Source organism: Apodemus sylvaticus, chromosome 21 (assembly GCF_947179515.1).
Source record: "Apodemus sylvaticus chromosome 21, mApoSyl1.1, whole genome shotgun sequence".
Lineage (NCBI taxonomy): Eukaryota > Metazoa > Chordata > Mammalia > Rodentia > Muridae > Apodemus > Apodemus sylvaticus.
Window position 1 is genome coordinate 25313863 of NC_067492.1, and position 16242 is coordinate 25330104.

General features: G+C 47.8%; 1 protein-coding gene across 1 annotated transcript in view; it reads left to right on the forward strand.

Annotated features, from left to right (window-relative positions):
- Positions 1-13756, forward strand: part of Cmtm4 (CKLF like MARVEL transmembrane domain containing 4) — a 48535-nt gene extending 34779 nt beyond the window's left edge. Inside the window, exons 2-4 of the mRNA XM_052166217.1 lie at positions 4350-4526; positions 6124-6222; positions 8379-13756. Of these exons, the coding sequence (XP_052022177.1) occupies positions 4350-4526; positions 6124-6222; positions 8379-8543 (441 nt within the window). The 3' untranslated portion in view covers positions 8544-13756. The remainder of the gene's footprint in view (positions 1-4349; positions 4527-6123; positions 6223-8378) is intronic.
- The last annotated feature ends 2486 nt before the right edge of the window (positions 13757-16242 follow it).

The window sequence follows — 16242 nt, forward strand, 5'->3', positions numbered from 1 at the left end:
CTGTTCTCTCATCCCTTCCTCTGTTTTGATATTGACAGTCACTGCCATAGGTAGTGAAAACCCAACAGCCTTGTCAATATCGACTCACCAGTCAACTTTGAAATTATTCTGTGGGCTGGTTGGTCCTCCTGATGAGCAAAAGCTGTAGCTTTCTTCATTTATATTTCACACCTGTCATGGTTTTAACATGTTTAAGGGTTTACATCTGCAAGATTGCTGCCAGTCCCGAGGCTTGGCACTGGAGGCTCCCAGCACAGTGGTGAGGTCTTTCCTTCTCATCTGCTTGTAGGTGGCTTTATCCCACAGAGGGCCCTTATGTTTCACGGAGCTGGAAGACGTTTGGTGTTTTTCTCTGCCTGTTCCTATCCTCTCCCCACTCCCAAAACTAGTGCAGATAATGTCAGAGTTTTAGAAAACATCTAAATAGCTATCATTAGAGATCATTTAAATTATACTGTATAGTTTTATCTTTACATGCAAATACTATATAATCACTAAAAATAATGCATTTCCCTTATTTAGAAATACCTGTTTTCTGAGTTTAAAAATTAACATTAAAATATGTCTGAGCTGGGCTGGAAAGATGGCTAAGTGGTTAAGAGTACTGGCTGCTCTCCCTGAAGATGCAGATTCAATTCCCAGCACTCACGTGGCACCTTACAACTGTCTGTAGCTCTGGTTCCAGGGGATCTGATGCCCTCTTCTGACCTTCACAGGCACCAGGCATACGTGTGATAGGCAGATATACATGAAGGCAAAACACCTACATGCATAAAAAATAAAAAATTATGTGTTTTTGTATGTGTGTGCATGAGTTTATGTGTAGCACATACGTGCAGGAGGCCTTGGAGGCTAGAGACTGTCAGATCCCCTGAAACTGGAATTATAGGTAGTTGTGAACCAGCCCTGGGTCGTGTGCAAGAGCAGCTATCGCTCTTAACTGGAGCCATCTCTCCAGCCCATATAACGTGTTTTATCCCCCTGTTTTTACATGGCTTCTTATTATTCATAGAAATTATTCTGTATGTTTCCATTTGTATTTGGAGCACAGTGAGATATTCACAGCAGTCAACTATGGCTTCCAATATGAGAATTGATAGGACGGGGAGTAGAGTGAGGCAGTAAGAGCTGGCTCTGCCTCCTGGCTCTGCCTCCTGCTCCTCTTTACCTCATAGGACTACTGTTTCCTTACCTGTGATGGGCTAAAGCCTGTGAAGTCTTCGGGTGAATGGTAACCAGTGAAAATGCCCACATAGTGCTTGATTCTTGGTGACTAGCAAGTAGCAGCTATGCTTGCTAATATAGCTGTATTAATAATGAGGTTCTCCTTGCTGTATTGTCTACTTCTGGATAACCAACTCCTCCAAAAACATGGCCCTGAAACAATAGTCCTTTGTTTCCCTCAGCTTCTTCTGAGGACCAGGAATTCTAGGTTAGCCGTGGTTCCCTCTGTGTTTCTAGACAGGATGTTGGCTTCCGCAGTGGCTTTTCACCTGGCTGTCAGCAGAAAGCTTTAGGTGTTGGGTCTCTCCATAGCAGTGCCCTCCTCCTGCAGCTCATTGTCCCCAGAGGGAGAGAGACCAAGGCAGCCTCCACTGTCATCTTTCTGATCGCCAGCCCTGTGTTTTGTCCACAGAACAAGAGTAAGTGTAGCGGGGAAGTGTGGATGATTGTGCTTGGAGGTTGGGTTCCACACCGCCGTTGGCTTTTGACTGTCCTCACCCAGGGTGCTGGTCCACCTCAGCTTTTCTTCCAGCCTGGGCTTCTTTCTGGATTACCATGTCCTAAGCTTGAGGTGACCCCCCTGTCCATCCACTTCTGCCTGGGCCTCTTCCCAGCCTCTCAGGCAAACCCTAGAATTACATTGGCCTGGTTGCTTTGCACATCCTGTCAGCAACGCCCATGGGGTTTTCCCTGAACATATGTCCAGAAGTCACCCCTGCTCACCCTCTAGGGTGTCACCTCATTGGTCTGTGCCACAGGTTACCACAGACGGCTCTCCTCCACCTGCTCCCCAGTCCCTGCTGTGGTCCTCCCTCCGTTTGCTGTCTTCTCCCTACAGGAGACAAATCATGCCATGTAGTGTTTCCCTGGTACTGAAAGAACCGGCCACGGGCCTCCAGCATTCCCAAGCCTTGGCTCTATGCATCCAGCCTGCCTTCCTGGGCGTCTCCCTGGTGCTCGCCATGCTGCAGCCCCAGAGAGTTTGCTCCTGACAGCTTCCCCTTCTGGGCCTCCTCTTGTTTCCCCCACCCCTTGGCAGCCGAGCCTCCCAAGGCCACACAAGAGCACAGCTTCTGCAAGCTGCCTGCTGGGTCTCTCCCTCCCTTGCTTTCCTTGGTCTACCCCTCCTTATCAAAACGTAGCTTCCCTTTTCAACTTCTGAACATTTAGTAGGCCACCTGCATGATTCGTGTCTGTTGTATTCATTGCTGTAATGAGTGGCTTCTCACATTTGCACATCCTCAACCAGTTTAAGAATGTAGGCGTTGTCTTTCCATGTAAATGTGGTGGGAGTTAGGGTACCAGGGACATTTGTAAGCCATCAGCACACTGAGTTAGTCCTTGCCTAAGATTATTAGTAAGATCTAATCATGGGTGAAAAAAAAGACAAAATCATTTTGGAGTTTCCCTTATGCGAACTGAGTTGGTGAAAATTAGGCATATAATGTAGACAGAGAATTAAGGTCTATGCTATGGAGAATTAGGAGTATGGGCTTAGAGATCCCTCTAATTTATTTGTCTATTGGACTAAGAAAACTTGTGTCTATTGTGTGAGATGCTGGGGTTCTTAAAGGTGTGTGATTGTGGAGTGGCTCAAGTTTTTCTCTACCTAAGAGAAGCCCCTTTCTCTTAGCCATTTTCAAACTGGATACATTGTTATACCCACCACAGCCATCTGCTGCACAATACATCTCTTGAACCAATTTTTTTTTTTTTTTTTTTTTTTTTGGTTTTTTGAGACAGGGTTTCTCTGTGTAGCCCTGACTGTCCTGGAACTCACTCTGTAGGCCAGGCTGGCCTCGAACTCAGAAACCTGCCTGCCTCTGCCTCCCAAGTGCTGGGATTAAAGGTGTGTGCCAACACTGCCTGCCTTGAACTAATTCTTAAATGGAATTTTATATTCCTTAACTAACAAGCCTATATCCTTTGTATTTCCTTGAAATAGAAAAGTAAGTTGACAGTGCAGGTAGGTAAGGGTGGTTTTGATGGCAGGAAAGGCTGAGCCAACTTTCTTATTATAGGAAGAGTCTGACAAGTCAGACAAAGGAGGGTGAGTCAGGAAGAGCAGGTGCGAGGCTGCTGCAGCTCACTAAATCCCGTTTGCCCTGTACGTGTTACAGTGCTTGGTGCCGTAGAAGAGGGAGGTGGCCTGACATACTGTGTAGGTCAAATGTCTGGATAGTAAAATCAGGCCTGGGAGGGAAAGCCACTGGGAGGGAGGGCTTGGGGAGGAAGACCTGTCTCGGAGGTTGGAAAGGTGTGAGTGAGACTTCTGGATGGAAGGCAAGCCCTGAGGCGGAGCCTCCTCTTTTCAAGCTGATCCTTTTTAACCACGGGAATGCTGAACTGCTGGCCCCGGGGCCTTGGGGCAGCTTGTCCTTGCTTCTTTGACCCGCGTCTCAATGGAGTGGAGCTGGATCTGATAAAGGACTGAGTGGGTAACTGTGAGGAGAGGCCTGGAGCCCAGGGCAGATTAGTCATTAGGTATTAAGAGCAACCTTGCTTAGAGGGCCACTAGCACAGCCTGGGACCCCTTCTCTCCTGGACTCTGGATGTTTGTATGGTCATGTCCACTGGGATCTTGTTAGTTTAAGGATCTCTGAATTTGTGGGATAGAATGTTATTTTGGTTTTTCAGAAGAAATTGATTCTATTGTAAGATTTAAAATGGTGATATTTTCTAAAGTAAACTACCAGCCCAGCTATTGATGAAACCCAGCGACCCACTTTACAAAAGTGTGCAAGCTGATGAAAGTGGGCTTTCTTTGTAGCCTGTGACAGCTAAAGAGAGGCCAGGCGGCTTCTAAAGAGGTAGCTGCCACATTGCAGAGATAATTCCTTCCTTCCTCCAGAGGGCCAATGAGGGGCCACAGCACTCCTGGCTGGTTTCAGTGTGGCGGTGGAGTGGCCCTCACTGGTCTCATCAGGAAACTGACCTTGCACTCTGATCCTCTCCCTGTTCTGCTTACCAGTTGAAGCAGGTCATATTCCTGTGGGTTACACTGCTCTGCAGAGGAGATCCCCGCCGCTCGGTACTGTTCGGTTATACTTAACACAGCAGGCATGCCTGTCTAGATGCTTACCAAATATATATACACACTCGTGTATTTCCAATTTTCTTCCTAGATTTTGGCCCTGATTGCATTTATCTGCATTGAGACGATCATGGAGTGCTCCCCGTGCGAAGGCCTCTACTTCTTTGAGTTCGTGAGCTGCAGTGCATTTGTGGTGACTGGAGTCTTGCTGATTCTCTTCAGCCTCAACCTTCACATGAGGATCCCCCAGATCAACTGGAATCTCACAGTGAGTCTCACACAGCAGCCTTGTGCTGTGAGGATTGACTGCGGCTCGGCTCTCCGGGACGCTGGCATCTTATATCGTGTTTAGTTCTAGTTCATTTTTGTGTTTAAATATCCCCTCAGAACTCATAACTTACGTTTCCTTATTGAGTTGAGTAAAATTACACAAGTAAAATGAATCCTAACTTAATGGCCAATCACAGTGAGCTTGTGTGGGTTCTTCAGGGGATGTCATTGGTATTTGCACTTCTCTGGAGGGCTGGTTAGGTTGTTTTTGCAGAATATGGGGAAAAACAGAATTAATACATTATATCTTTTTCAGACTAGACTATTTGTAAATATTATAAAGGGCCATTTATTTATAAAAGTAATTGTTTCTGGCAAGTGGGAAGAGACAGGGGATCACTACAAGTTCAAGGCCTTCTTGGTCTTCAGAAGGAATTCTAGACTTACTCGTGTAATATAACAGACCCCGTCTCAACAAACAACAAAATATTGATTCTGAAAGGATTAAGAATAGGCTTGAAAATATCAGTAACCCAAGGATACTGTCACGTGCAGAGCCACCGAGGGCTGCTGGTGTGACAGAAGGGACTTCTCTGTGCTGTGGGTTCTTAGCCCCATTTGGACCCTTTTATCAGTTGGCCTGAGATGCTCAGTCCTAGTGACATGGATTCTTGAATGTCTGTTAAGAAAGCATGTTCTCAGTATATGACGACCATGCGTTAGATGTCACTCCGGAGAGGAAACGATGGGAGGTTGCCCCTGTTTAGAACCTGTGGGTTCTTGGGAAGCTTGGCCTAATCCAGATGATGTGAGAACATTTTCAAAGCGTGAGACTAAGCCAGGTGTGCTGGTGCACACATTTTATCCCTGCACTTGGAAGGCAGAGGCAGGCCAGTCTCTTGAGTTCAAGGCCAGCCTGGTCTACACAGCAGGCTCCAGGCCAGCAGAGGATACACATCTAGACCTTATCTCAGAAACTTAAAGTGGGCGGTGGTGGCACACGCCTAAACACTTGGGAGAGAGGGAGGCAGAGGCAGGCAGATTTCTGAGTTCGAGGCTTGCCTGGTCTACAGAGTGAGTTCCAGGACTCACAGGACAGCCAGGGCTACACAGAGAAACCATGTCTCTGAGTTTGAAGGTAGCCTGGTCTACAGAGTGAGTTCCAGGACAGCCAGGGCTACACAAAGAAACCCTGTCTCGAAACAAACAAACAAACAAAACCCCAAAAAACAAAAACAAAACAAAACAAACAGACAAAAAGAAACTAAAGTAAAAGATGACACCAGATAACTGTGGGTAGCTTAGTGCTAGCGGGTCTCTTCCATATGTTAAGGACCTGGGTGCAGTGCCTAGCCTGCAGATAATCCAAACTCTGACCGGTAAACAGTGTTGCCAGTTTGGGTTGCTCTTGAGGCCTTGGAGATGCCACAGGTAAAGGTGTGTTGCGAACTGGTCTGCTTACTTCCTCTGTGAGAGTAGCCCCGAGGCACCAAGACTGGCTTCTGAGGCACCGGAGAAATGGTCCTTCAGGGCCTTAGTTGGAAAGTTCTTCCATTGTTTTGCAAGTGACTCTCCGTTTGTTTTCCTTTCTTTAGGATTTGGTCAACACTGGACTCAGCACTTTCTTTTTCTTTATCGCCTCCATTGTGTTGGCTGCTCTAAACCATAAAAGCGGAGCGGAGATTGCTGCCGTGGTGAGCAGACAGGATGGGTTTGAATCAGGCTGGGTTGCACCTTCTGAGAGAGACTTGCTCTCCCCTGTCCCTGGCCTGTGTCCCCGTTCCCCCTCCTTTAGTGCTTGCTGTCCTGGCTGTGGGTGACCAGCGATGAGGGGTGGTGGTCACATAATAGAGAGCTCGCTTTGCATGCCTGTGTTTCTGCCTTGTTGTTGACTTAGAAAGAATGGGGATCACTTTTGTGAAGGGTTGAGGAGGAAAAGCGGCTTTAGGAACCCCTGCAGTGGGGTGGGGCGAGCAGCGGGGTCAAGTGGGTGAAATGTACTTGCTGCCAAGTCTGATGACCTCAGCCCCACCTACCACCTCCACATGCATGACACCTGCTGCCCCCATAGAAGGGGAGAGAGGGAGGTTAAACAGTGAAAGTCCCGTCTCCAGGTCCAGGGAGGAAAGACTGACTCCTACAGATTGTTTTCTTATTTGCCATGGTGTGTAACCCAACACACAAACTAATGAATGTGTGTAATGAGCCATCTGTTGAAAACCACAAACCCAGCTGCCCTTCCAACATGACCAGGAGACCCAACAAGCTTGACTAAATCATTAAAACCCATGTCATCTTGCCTGGTGCTGCCCAGGTGAGAGGCAGTGGGAGGGTGCTAAGCTACAGAATATGGGCTCTGTGGCTTACTGTAAGGTTCTCATATGTGACTCTGTTCTTTCTATAGCATATTTTGTCTATAATATATTTTTACTTATGGGACCAGTGACCATGAATTACAAGCTCTAAAAGAAATACTTTTGTAATTTTAAAAATAAAAAACATTCAACATACACCTGTAATCCCAACACTCAGGAGGCAGGAGTGCCTAAAATTTGACATTATGATTTACATAGGGCGTTCCGGGTTAGCCATGCCTATATAGTGAGATCCTAAAATAATATGATAATAGTAATATTAAGAAATAGTTTTTAAAAGTGGGTGGGAAGGCTGGCTTAGCGAGCTAGGACTTGCCATGTGGGCATGAGGCGCTGGACATGAGGGCAGGTTCCCAGTGTCCCCAAAGCCCACAGCATCCCATCCTGTAGTGTTGAGAAGGGAACTACATGTCACAAGACAAGCTATGCAGGGCCAGGAGTGCCAACAGGTGCTTGGGAAGCTCCTGGTGACTTGTCTGCCATTCCCAGGGCATCTAGGCAGTTAGCATGCCCAAGGCAGGAAGCTTTGTCCTAAACAAGAAGGGACTGACACCCATGCTGACCTCCATATGCACGGCACCTGCTGCCCCCATAGAGAGGGAGAACGGGAGGTTAAATGAACAAGCCGGACAGTGGTGACACACACCTTTAATCCCAGCACCCAGAGGCCGAGGCAGGTCGAGCTCTGAGTTTGAGACCAGCCTGGTCTATAGAGTGACTTCCTGAACAGTAGGGATATACAGAGAAACCCTGTCTTGAAAAACAGCTACAGCAGCAGCAGCAGCAACAACAACAAAAGGAAAGAAATAGAATTAAAAGATTTAAAAAACCACTCTACCGCCGGGCGGTGGTGGCGCATACCTGTAATCCCAGTGCTTGGGAGGCAGAGGCAGGCGGATTTCTGAGTTCAAGGCCAGCCTGGTCTACAGAGTGAGTTCTAGGACAGCCAGGGCTACACAGAGAAACCCTGTCTCAAAACAACCAAATCCAAAAAAAACCAACCAACCAACAAACAAACAACCCCCCAAAAACCCTCTGCTGATGTTTTCGTGCTAGGCTAGAGTTTCTGTGGGTCAGAACCTAGCCCAGGTCTTACCAGAGCTTCAGCCAGACAGCAGCTGCGCACCGAGCAGGGCTGGGCTCTGGGGCTGCTGAGGGCTGTGCACAGCTTGGCTGGGCTCTGGGCCCACTGAGGAGCTGCACACAGCTTGGGTCCCTATGACAACACTCAGCTTTGGGGGCTGGAGACATGACTCGGTGGTTAAGAGCATGGTCTGTTCTTCCAGAGGTTCTGAGTTCAGTCCCCAGCAACCACATGGTGGCTCACAACCATCTCTATATGATCTTGGCATGCAGGTGTGCATGCAGATAGAGTGCTCCTATATAAAATAAACGAGTACATCTTAAAGGTGGGGGGAAGACACAGTCAGTTTCAGGGCACACGCACAAAGGTAAACTGTGACTGTGTATTTTAGATATTTGGCTTCTTGGCAACAGCAGCCTATGCAGTGAGCACGTTCCTGGCCGTGCAGAAATGGAGAGTCAGCGTCCGCCAGCAGAGCGCTAATGACTACATCCGAGCTCGCACGGAGTCAAGAGATGTGGACAGCCGCCCTGAGATCCAGCGTCTGGATACATGAGAACGTGTGGAGTCCTCCCGCTGCCCTCGTGCCCGTCCTTCTAATCAAGTTTTCTTTCTCTTAGCACGTCAGATTTTTGTGTGAACCAGCTGAATTTTGTCCTGTTTGGTAAAAATTCACTTTGGGAAAGGTTGCCTAGAGTGGCCCAGTGACTACTCTGTGATGGGCCGAAGAGGCCCAAGTCCTCTGGCACTGGGTGCCCGGGGGGAGTAGCCGACTTTATTGACTGCTCCAGGTCTTAACTGTCTGTCTCAGAATGCATGGTCTCACCTGACTCTGAGCCACCCTGTCATGTGTATTTGTGATAAGTCAAAACCTTATTAAATGGCATTGAGAAGGGGAATATATGTCACAAGACAGAACTGCAGGGATAGGACAGCCACTGAGGTATTTGGACATCCTTCCAGCGGGCTGGGGTGCATGCTGGTCTGTTAGCCCCACCCTCCTGTGCTCTGCTCCCAGAGCATCTAGGCAGGCAGCGTGGACTGAGAGGGACTCTGAGGGTTGACGGATGGATGTGCTCCTGTAACTTCCTTGCCAGGCTTGTATGTTACAGGGGTAGGAAAAGCTAGTGTCCAATGGGTACAGCTCTGTGGGACTGACTCCCAGAACAATGGCCATTTGTCTCCTGCCCTGCTGAGAAATCACTTGATTCTTCCTCATGTGACTCACCTTCCTGTGGTCCAAACTCACTCTCCAGGAGAGGGGACGTGACGTTTGCTGGGGTCCTGCCTACCTTACACACATAGCTTCAGGCTGAACTTTCACCTTCTCAGGTGACGGCTGCAGAGCAAGCGGCCCTCCCATCAGACAGGCATCCGTCCATTTGTTGGCCTCGTGGATCACGTGGCTGTGTGTGTGTCACAGAGTGACGCGCTCAAACTCACACTTCTATTGTATGGACACGTCTAATTTTCTGAATACGAGACAAGCTCTAAAGTGATTCCAAGTCAGTTTATCTAGGATTTGGAAATACTTGAATTTGCACCAGGACGCATCCTTCCACAGATGTCCCATGAGGTACTGCTGTCATTCTGGGAATGTCTTCACAGTGATCAAAAGTCCTGGGACACGTTAGGAATCCTAGTTATATATGGCTTTTGGATTGGTTCTTGATAAACTGAAGATTATTTTTTGGTGAATGAGTTAAACAGGCCCCTATGATGCTGTAATTTTGTTGTTAGAGACTAATTATATTTTTTTTTTGGAAAGTTGATTTAACATGTCAGGTTCTCACTCTGAACAGTTGATGTTTACAGATCTTGTAGCTCTAAGATTTTGTGGCTAGCCTCACCAAGGAGAAGATGTGGCTGATGGGAGGATAGTGTGGTGGTCGAGAGCCCCCACTATCTCCTAAGGACTGGTCACAACCTGAGCGCTGTCCTTTGTAGTTCATAACCCAGAAGTGGGTGGCAAGGCTGTGGAGAGAGTGAGGAGGGGCTCCCCGTTCACCGTGGCCCTGCATCGTTCAGGGCAGAGCAGTGAGGTTATAAGGCTGAAGGGCAAAGAGTGGCTATTGTCAGACCCCACAGCAGGGCTCAGGAGTCCACAGCAAATAGGGTCAGCCTGTGTCTGATTGGGGGCAGGGTGGGGGGTGTCCTGGGGGCTGGCTCCCTAAACCCAGGATCCAGTGTAATCCAGTTCTGCTGCAATTTCAGATTGGCAGTAGTCCAGGTCCCGAGTTCAGAGGATGACCCAGCTAGTCTGGTGTCCCCTCCCTCTCGCTTCTCTCATCCTCCAGACGACGGCCTGGGCCTGGCCCTTGCCCAGCTCCTGATGGCGAGCAAGCTTTCTGTCACTGGGCGTGTTGAGTCAGTCGGTCAGTGTACATTGTGCTTTACCAGCCTTGAACCTGTTGTGTGCTGTGATGTGTGTGTGTGTGTGGGGGGGGGGGGGAGTTGGATGACATCTTGATTTTTGTCATTTGTAGATGGTCATTTTGCCTTTATTGAGTATGCCTGTATAATCAAAATCTGACCACCCAGAGCTTTATCATAGGAGAAAGCCACCTCTGAAGCGAGGCAGAAGAAAGAAGCATTCAGATGGGCTTTCTGCTCATTTCCCAAGTCCTTCAATAAACCCGTTTCATTCTGTGATGAAAGGAGGCCTTCTGAGGAAGTGGTGTCGGCTGAAAGAAGTGATCCCGAGGCCCATTGAGACCCTGAATACCAATAAATGATAAAATGTGGCGTCTTAGGGCCTAAGAGACTTGAGAGCAATTTGCATCTTAGTGACAGAATCGTTGTAATATTTATATCCTGGTAACTATTTAATATCCTTTGTGCTCTGAAGCATCCCCAGGGCTTTTGTATATGTGTTTCCTTGTACTATTTAACTAGCTCCCACAGAGCCAGAAGTGGCTTGTACACATTCTGATAGTGTGATGCACAAACCTCCTTGCCCTTACAGCTAGTGTGGTGAGGAAAAGCCATGAAGGGAATGGCTGTCTATAGTGAATGCAGAGACACCCGCATCTTTCCTGTTGTGCCTCTGTACAAACAGAAGGTAGTAGATCTGAGGTTTTTAAAATAACCTCTATAAATTGAAAAAGTCATATTTTTGTGTTTATTAAGTCTGCTGTGGACCAATGCCACTTAGGTTTGGAGCATTTTGAGTCAACCTTATCAGTCTCCATTTCCTGATGGAATTTCACTTTCTCAGTTGGAGAAAACATGACAAGAAATGCAGTTGTTGGGAACATCTGATGTATTTGTGGAGACGTGGGTTGAAGCCCTCTGGCATTTGGTAGTTTTGGTGGATATTAACTCATTTTTGGAGGAAGTGCATTTGGTTGTTTATCTCGACTGAATGCCAGCTGCTCCCCTGTTCCTCCACCTTCCCTCCAAAGGCTCAGAGGGGGAAGACTGCGGTCAAGAAAACTTAGAGATAAGTATTGGCTCCTGGAAAGGGCATTCTTTTCAGAGAAATTCTGCTTAAAGTGGATAGCCACGCGATGCAGACTGCTTTTGTCCACAGAAAAAGTAAGACTGCAGTAAGTGGGCCACATCTTTCTTAGCAGTTTGCGTGGGCAGAGCCTGGGTGAGGGGAGCCAGCAGGAACGGACTGCGCACCGAGCACGCAGCCGAGGGTCCTTCTGTAGACCCTGGAGGGAGACCTACGGGCAGGCCGGTGCGCCTTGCCTTCCGCCCTGTGCTAGATGCTTCTGGAGAGAATTTCAGGACTCAGTTGAAAACATTTCTTTTTTATTTTTTCAAGTTTATCTTTGAAGTTTTTTATTGGTTCAGGCAGTCTTAGAAGGAATGAAGGCCTAACTCTCTTGTCCCTGCATGTATGTGAATTCTTGCTGTGAATGAGTCTTGGCTAGCCCTCTCTGTGATACGAGCTTACCTTTTATTGTGGATTTGCATGTACTATTTGGAGGAAATCTCTTGCCTATCTAAGAGGTAGCCCGAGGATTCATCCCTGCCCATGTCACATTCCCTGTGGGCCAGTCTTAGGAGCATGGGGACTTCTGTCCAACCTAGTAGTGATGTAGGTGCCATCTGTGTTCAAAACACACAAAAGTCCCATGGATAGTATGCTCCTGCCTAACTGCCTTTTTCTGAAGTTGTCATCTATACAGCAATAGTGACATTAAACAGGCAGGAGTGGGGGTGGGGGATACACTTTCTATGTAGAGAATTGTTGACTAATTCTCATGAGCTGAAAAAAACAATGCTGCTTTTAGTGTGTGAAGTTTCCAGGTACCTTTTAGTTCCTTGAAGTTCCTGGTTCTGAACTCTGAAGAGTATCTGAGGTTCCTCTTGCTGTCTGGTTTTATCAGCACCAGCCCCGTAGCAGGGCCATCTAGGTAGAGTCTAGTTTGGTGGACACATGAAGCTTGCATGACAGAGCTCTGGGGGTGGGGGAGGCTTCAGCGGCAGCAGTGGGGCGACATGGGCAACAACACTTGATATATTCATAACCCCCTGCCCTGGAAGCATGCCCTTAACCTCCCCTCTTCAGAAGAGAGAGGTCTTTGTGCTCCTGAATGGACTTGAGGGCAAGGGCTGAGTTTTGACCATCATCCTCAGTGCTGGCGTATAGTCTGGGTCTGAGCGGGTGACAGGTCTGCCAGGTGTGTGCCAGGCAGGAAGCAGACAGAACAGACCCCTTCTCTGGGCTTCATTAGCTTTTCTGACCCCTTAAGATCTATTGTTTCTCTCTTCTCAGCAGACATCTATAAAATAATCAGTTCTATCTGGTTGAGAAAATAATTTGGCACATCTGACCTATCAATGTGTATGTAGACGTTGTCTATGAAAGAAAATAGCATCAGTGTTAGATCTAGAATTTTCTTCTAAAATGTTGGATTTCTTGCTAGTCAGTGTAGCATTGGATATAAGTTCTCAGGCTTTGGGTCCCTACTCCCCACCCCCAGCCCCTTTTCTAGTTTTCTCCTAAGAGTAAAGGACTGGAGGGGGCATTGAGCTCAAAGCCCTAGCTACTGCACAGAATCAAATTTCCATCCTAGGGCCTGGACAGTGTATCTGTGTCATTAGTTCACCTCATCTCCCTCTTTGTTCTAATTCCAGTAGGCCTTTGGTTAGGGGTGAGTATCACTTGGACTGTGGCGAGCTAGCAGACTTGTTTGGCTATGATTGTGGTAAGAACATGTCTGGAGCTGCTTCAGGAGTAGCTTTGTTTTCTTTCATAATTGTGTCTGATGCCCCAGCAGGAAGTACCCGGCCCCTCCTTTTTCATCAGAATAGCTACCCAAGGAGTCTGCCTGGAGAAAGGACAGTGAAGGAAGCCTTGCACTCACTCCAGCCCAGGGCAGAGCCAGCCTGCCGGACGCGGCCTTCCCAGCTTTGCTTCAGCTCTCCCACAACTGAGTTAGCAAGTCACAAACCAGTCTCCTTTCCGTAGCACTGAAGGGTGCAGCGATTCCAGGCCTAAAGAGCTGGCTAGCTCAAGGGGTAGCGAGGGCAGAGCAAGGCGCTGTAACCAGGCCTACCACCCCGAGTCTTTCATAACTTGTTTATGAAAATACTCATTTTCATTCATATATAACTTGTTTAAAAACAAATTCAAGTAATAATGAAATTGACCCATTTGTCTAAAATCATTGCTTGGTAACTTGGTTTTGAGACGGTTCCATGTGGAAGAATGCTAGGGAGCGAAGCTGTCTGTGTGTGTGGAAGTTGTAGCAGTTTAGGAACCCGTGGAAGAAACACTACGCTATTTATTTGTTTGTCCGTCCTTTTTTTTTTCTTTCTGAGTAAGCAGTTCTGTCTCTGTATTTTGACAGATAATCACTTCACCTTTGGTGCCTTCCATGTCACATAAGCACTCTTGTCAATCATGGAATTGGGGAGGGGTGTACATTTAGTTAAAACAGATGACACTATTTTTGTAGCATGATTGTGTCCTTTCAATGTTGCTTTCCACAGTGTCGGTCCTGACATTTGGACCACTTCCTCTTAAATTTCCTATGTATTTTTCCAAACAAACCTCTCCAGCGGGTCTTGTCCCTTGCACTGTGTTTTTCCCACACTGCATTTCTGCTGGTTTAGTCTGAGAGTCAGAGGATAGTTCTGAAAAAAGTCCCGTTCTTGCAATTTTGTTTGACCGTTTGCTAGGCTGGAGGAATGGTTGCTCCCAACAGTGAGAAGAACGTGGTCTCGTTTTCCAGTTTCAACAGTGCACCGCCTTCCTGCGTGCTGGGTCTGGTGAGAGCTTGCGTTTGGCTCCTGGCCCTCCCGTCCTAGCCAGTCAGTCCCGGGCTGTTGTCAGGGCTGTCTCCTAGGACAGATGGGCTAAGCCCTGCTGTGTCCTAGTAGCACTTCAGCCGTGCTTTGGGATTCACCCCACTTGGATTTAGGTAGCATCGTGGATGCCGCTGGTGGGTTTCTGGGTAGCCTGAACACAGTAGGTCCTGTGCTATGGAGGGCTAGGCAAAGCCAGGGCACAGGGTAACCTAGCCACCCATTCTGTTTTCCTGACCCTGCAGCTCAGGAAAAACTCACTGAGCCATTGCTGAGTAAAGAAAGGTACAGATCCTCTGAGATATGAACTTGTACCTCTTTGAGTTTTGTCCTTTGAAGAATTGAGACATGTAATTCTGTGACAACAGAAGCCATTATGTGGCCGAATGACCTCTCTCTGCCAGGATTGGCCACTGCCACTCCATTTAGCTAGTGGCACTCTTGGGAGACAATGTTAATAGTTACCACATTTTGTTTCTTAAGTTGGGTTTTCTTTGAGGCAGGGTCTTGCTAGGTAGTCCTGTCTGACCTCTAACTTACAGCAATCCCCCTGTTTCTTCCTTCTAAATGCTGGGATGGCACACACAAGTGGACCACCTTGCCCAGCTAAAGTCTGGCGTGGGGATTCCAAGGTGAGGGCCGTTTGGAACACTTTACGTTGTGCTGTTCGCAGTCCTCAACTTCCCCTCCCCGCCGGCCGGTGCCCCGTGGATGGTCCTTCCCTGACTCCCAGGGTGACCCTGTGCATTTCAGATGACGGGGAGCCGTGGCATTCGCTCCTGGTGATTTACCCGACAGCAGGCAAAGCCTCACACTGCCCTCAGCCCCCCACTTTCCTCTGAAGGACCAATTTTTCATGGTACTTGTCTTGATTGTTTTCATATTGTTCAAATCTGTATTTTTGTATGTAGAGGGAAATAATTTTCTCAATACTAATCACTAATGAATACTGTATTGTCATGAAGGAGTTCTTGTTTAATAAATGGACATATAAAAAACGCTTTAGTCTTTTCTTTCTCTCCCAAAGGCTTTGGGTCCTACTTTTGCAACAAGCTTGCCCTGTGGAGGAGAGATGGGCAGTCACGTGGCTGTGAGCAGACTAGAAGGACCAGCCTGCCAGGCTGTGGGGCATCTGACTGCCTGCGTGCTTTCAGTGTGCAGTCGGTGACAGTGGCCAGAATGTTTTGTTGCTTCCCATGTGTTTGGGCCAGATGCTGACTAGAGTCAGCATCTGTTCTCAGGTCCCTTGCTCAACTACTTTCTAAGTTTTGGCTGCCACAGGACACCGTCCTAACTGGAGTGTGTGCTTACCCTTCAGTGCCTCAACTGCAGGCCTGAGTAAGGGCCCAGCAGAGTAAACACTCTCTTACCACTGATACCAGAGCTGCCACGACTCCAGTGCCTGCTCGTGTGGAAACAGAGAGTTACTGCATAGTGTGTCTGCAGGCAGTGGGTGGGGTCTTAGTAGGCGCATTCCAAACACACAGTTTGTTTTAATCCATTGTGGCTTTTTTTTTTTTTTATTTACATGCAAGATAAGAAAGTTACAAATGCCCAAGACATGGACCCAGAACTCTGGCTCATTCATGGGGGCCTCTTGGGTTACAGAAAAGGCCATTTGTTACATTGTTTTTATATAAAAAATATATAAAAAAGTAAAAAAACACCATCCGAGGCACTTACACAGTATCGGCCCCCAAGCGAATACAGAGAACGTCTATGTCACCAGTTGGTCCTGCCCCTGTGTCTGAGGAGGCACTTTGTCTCTTAGGATTCCCAGGAGGAGAGTGCGTGGCTGGGCCTGCCCAGCCACGTGTGACTTGGTCACTGCCACTATACTGCTTGGCTCCCTGTCTGTGCGCCCTGGTAAACAAATCTTTGGGTTTCCTTTCTGAAAAGGTCTCAGACCCCTAATGGAAGACTTGGTTAGCTGGCTTTCGCCCTGTTTCACAGTGAGGAGGGAAACTTCTTGAACAAAGATTCCTGAAAAG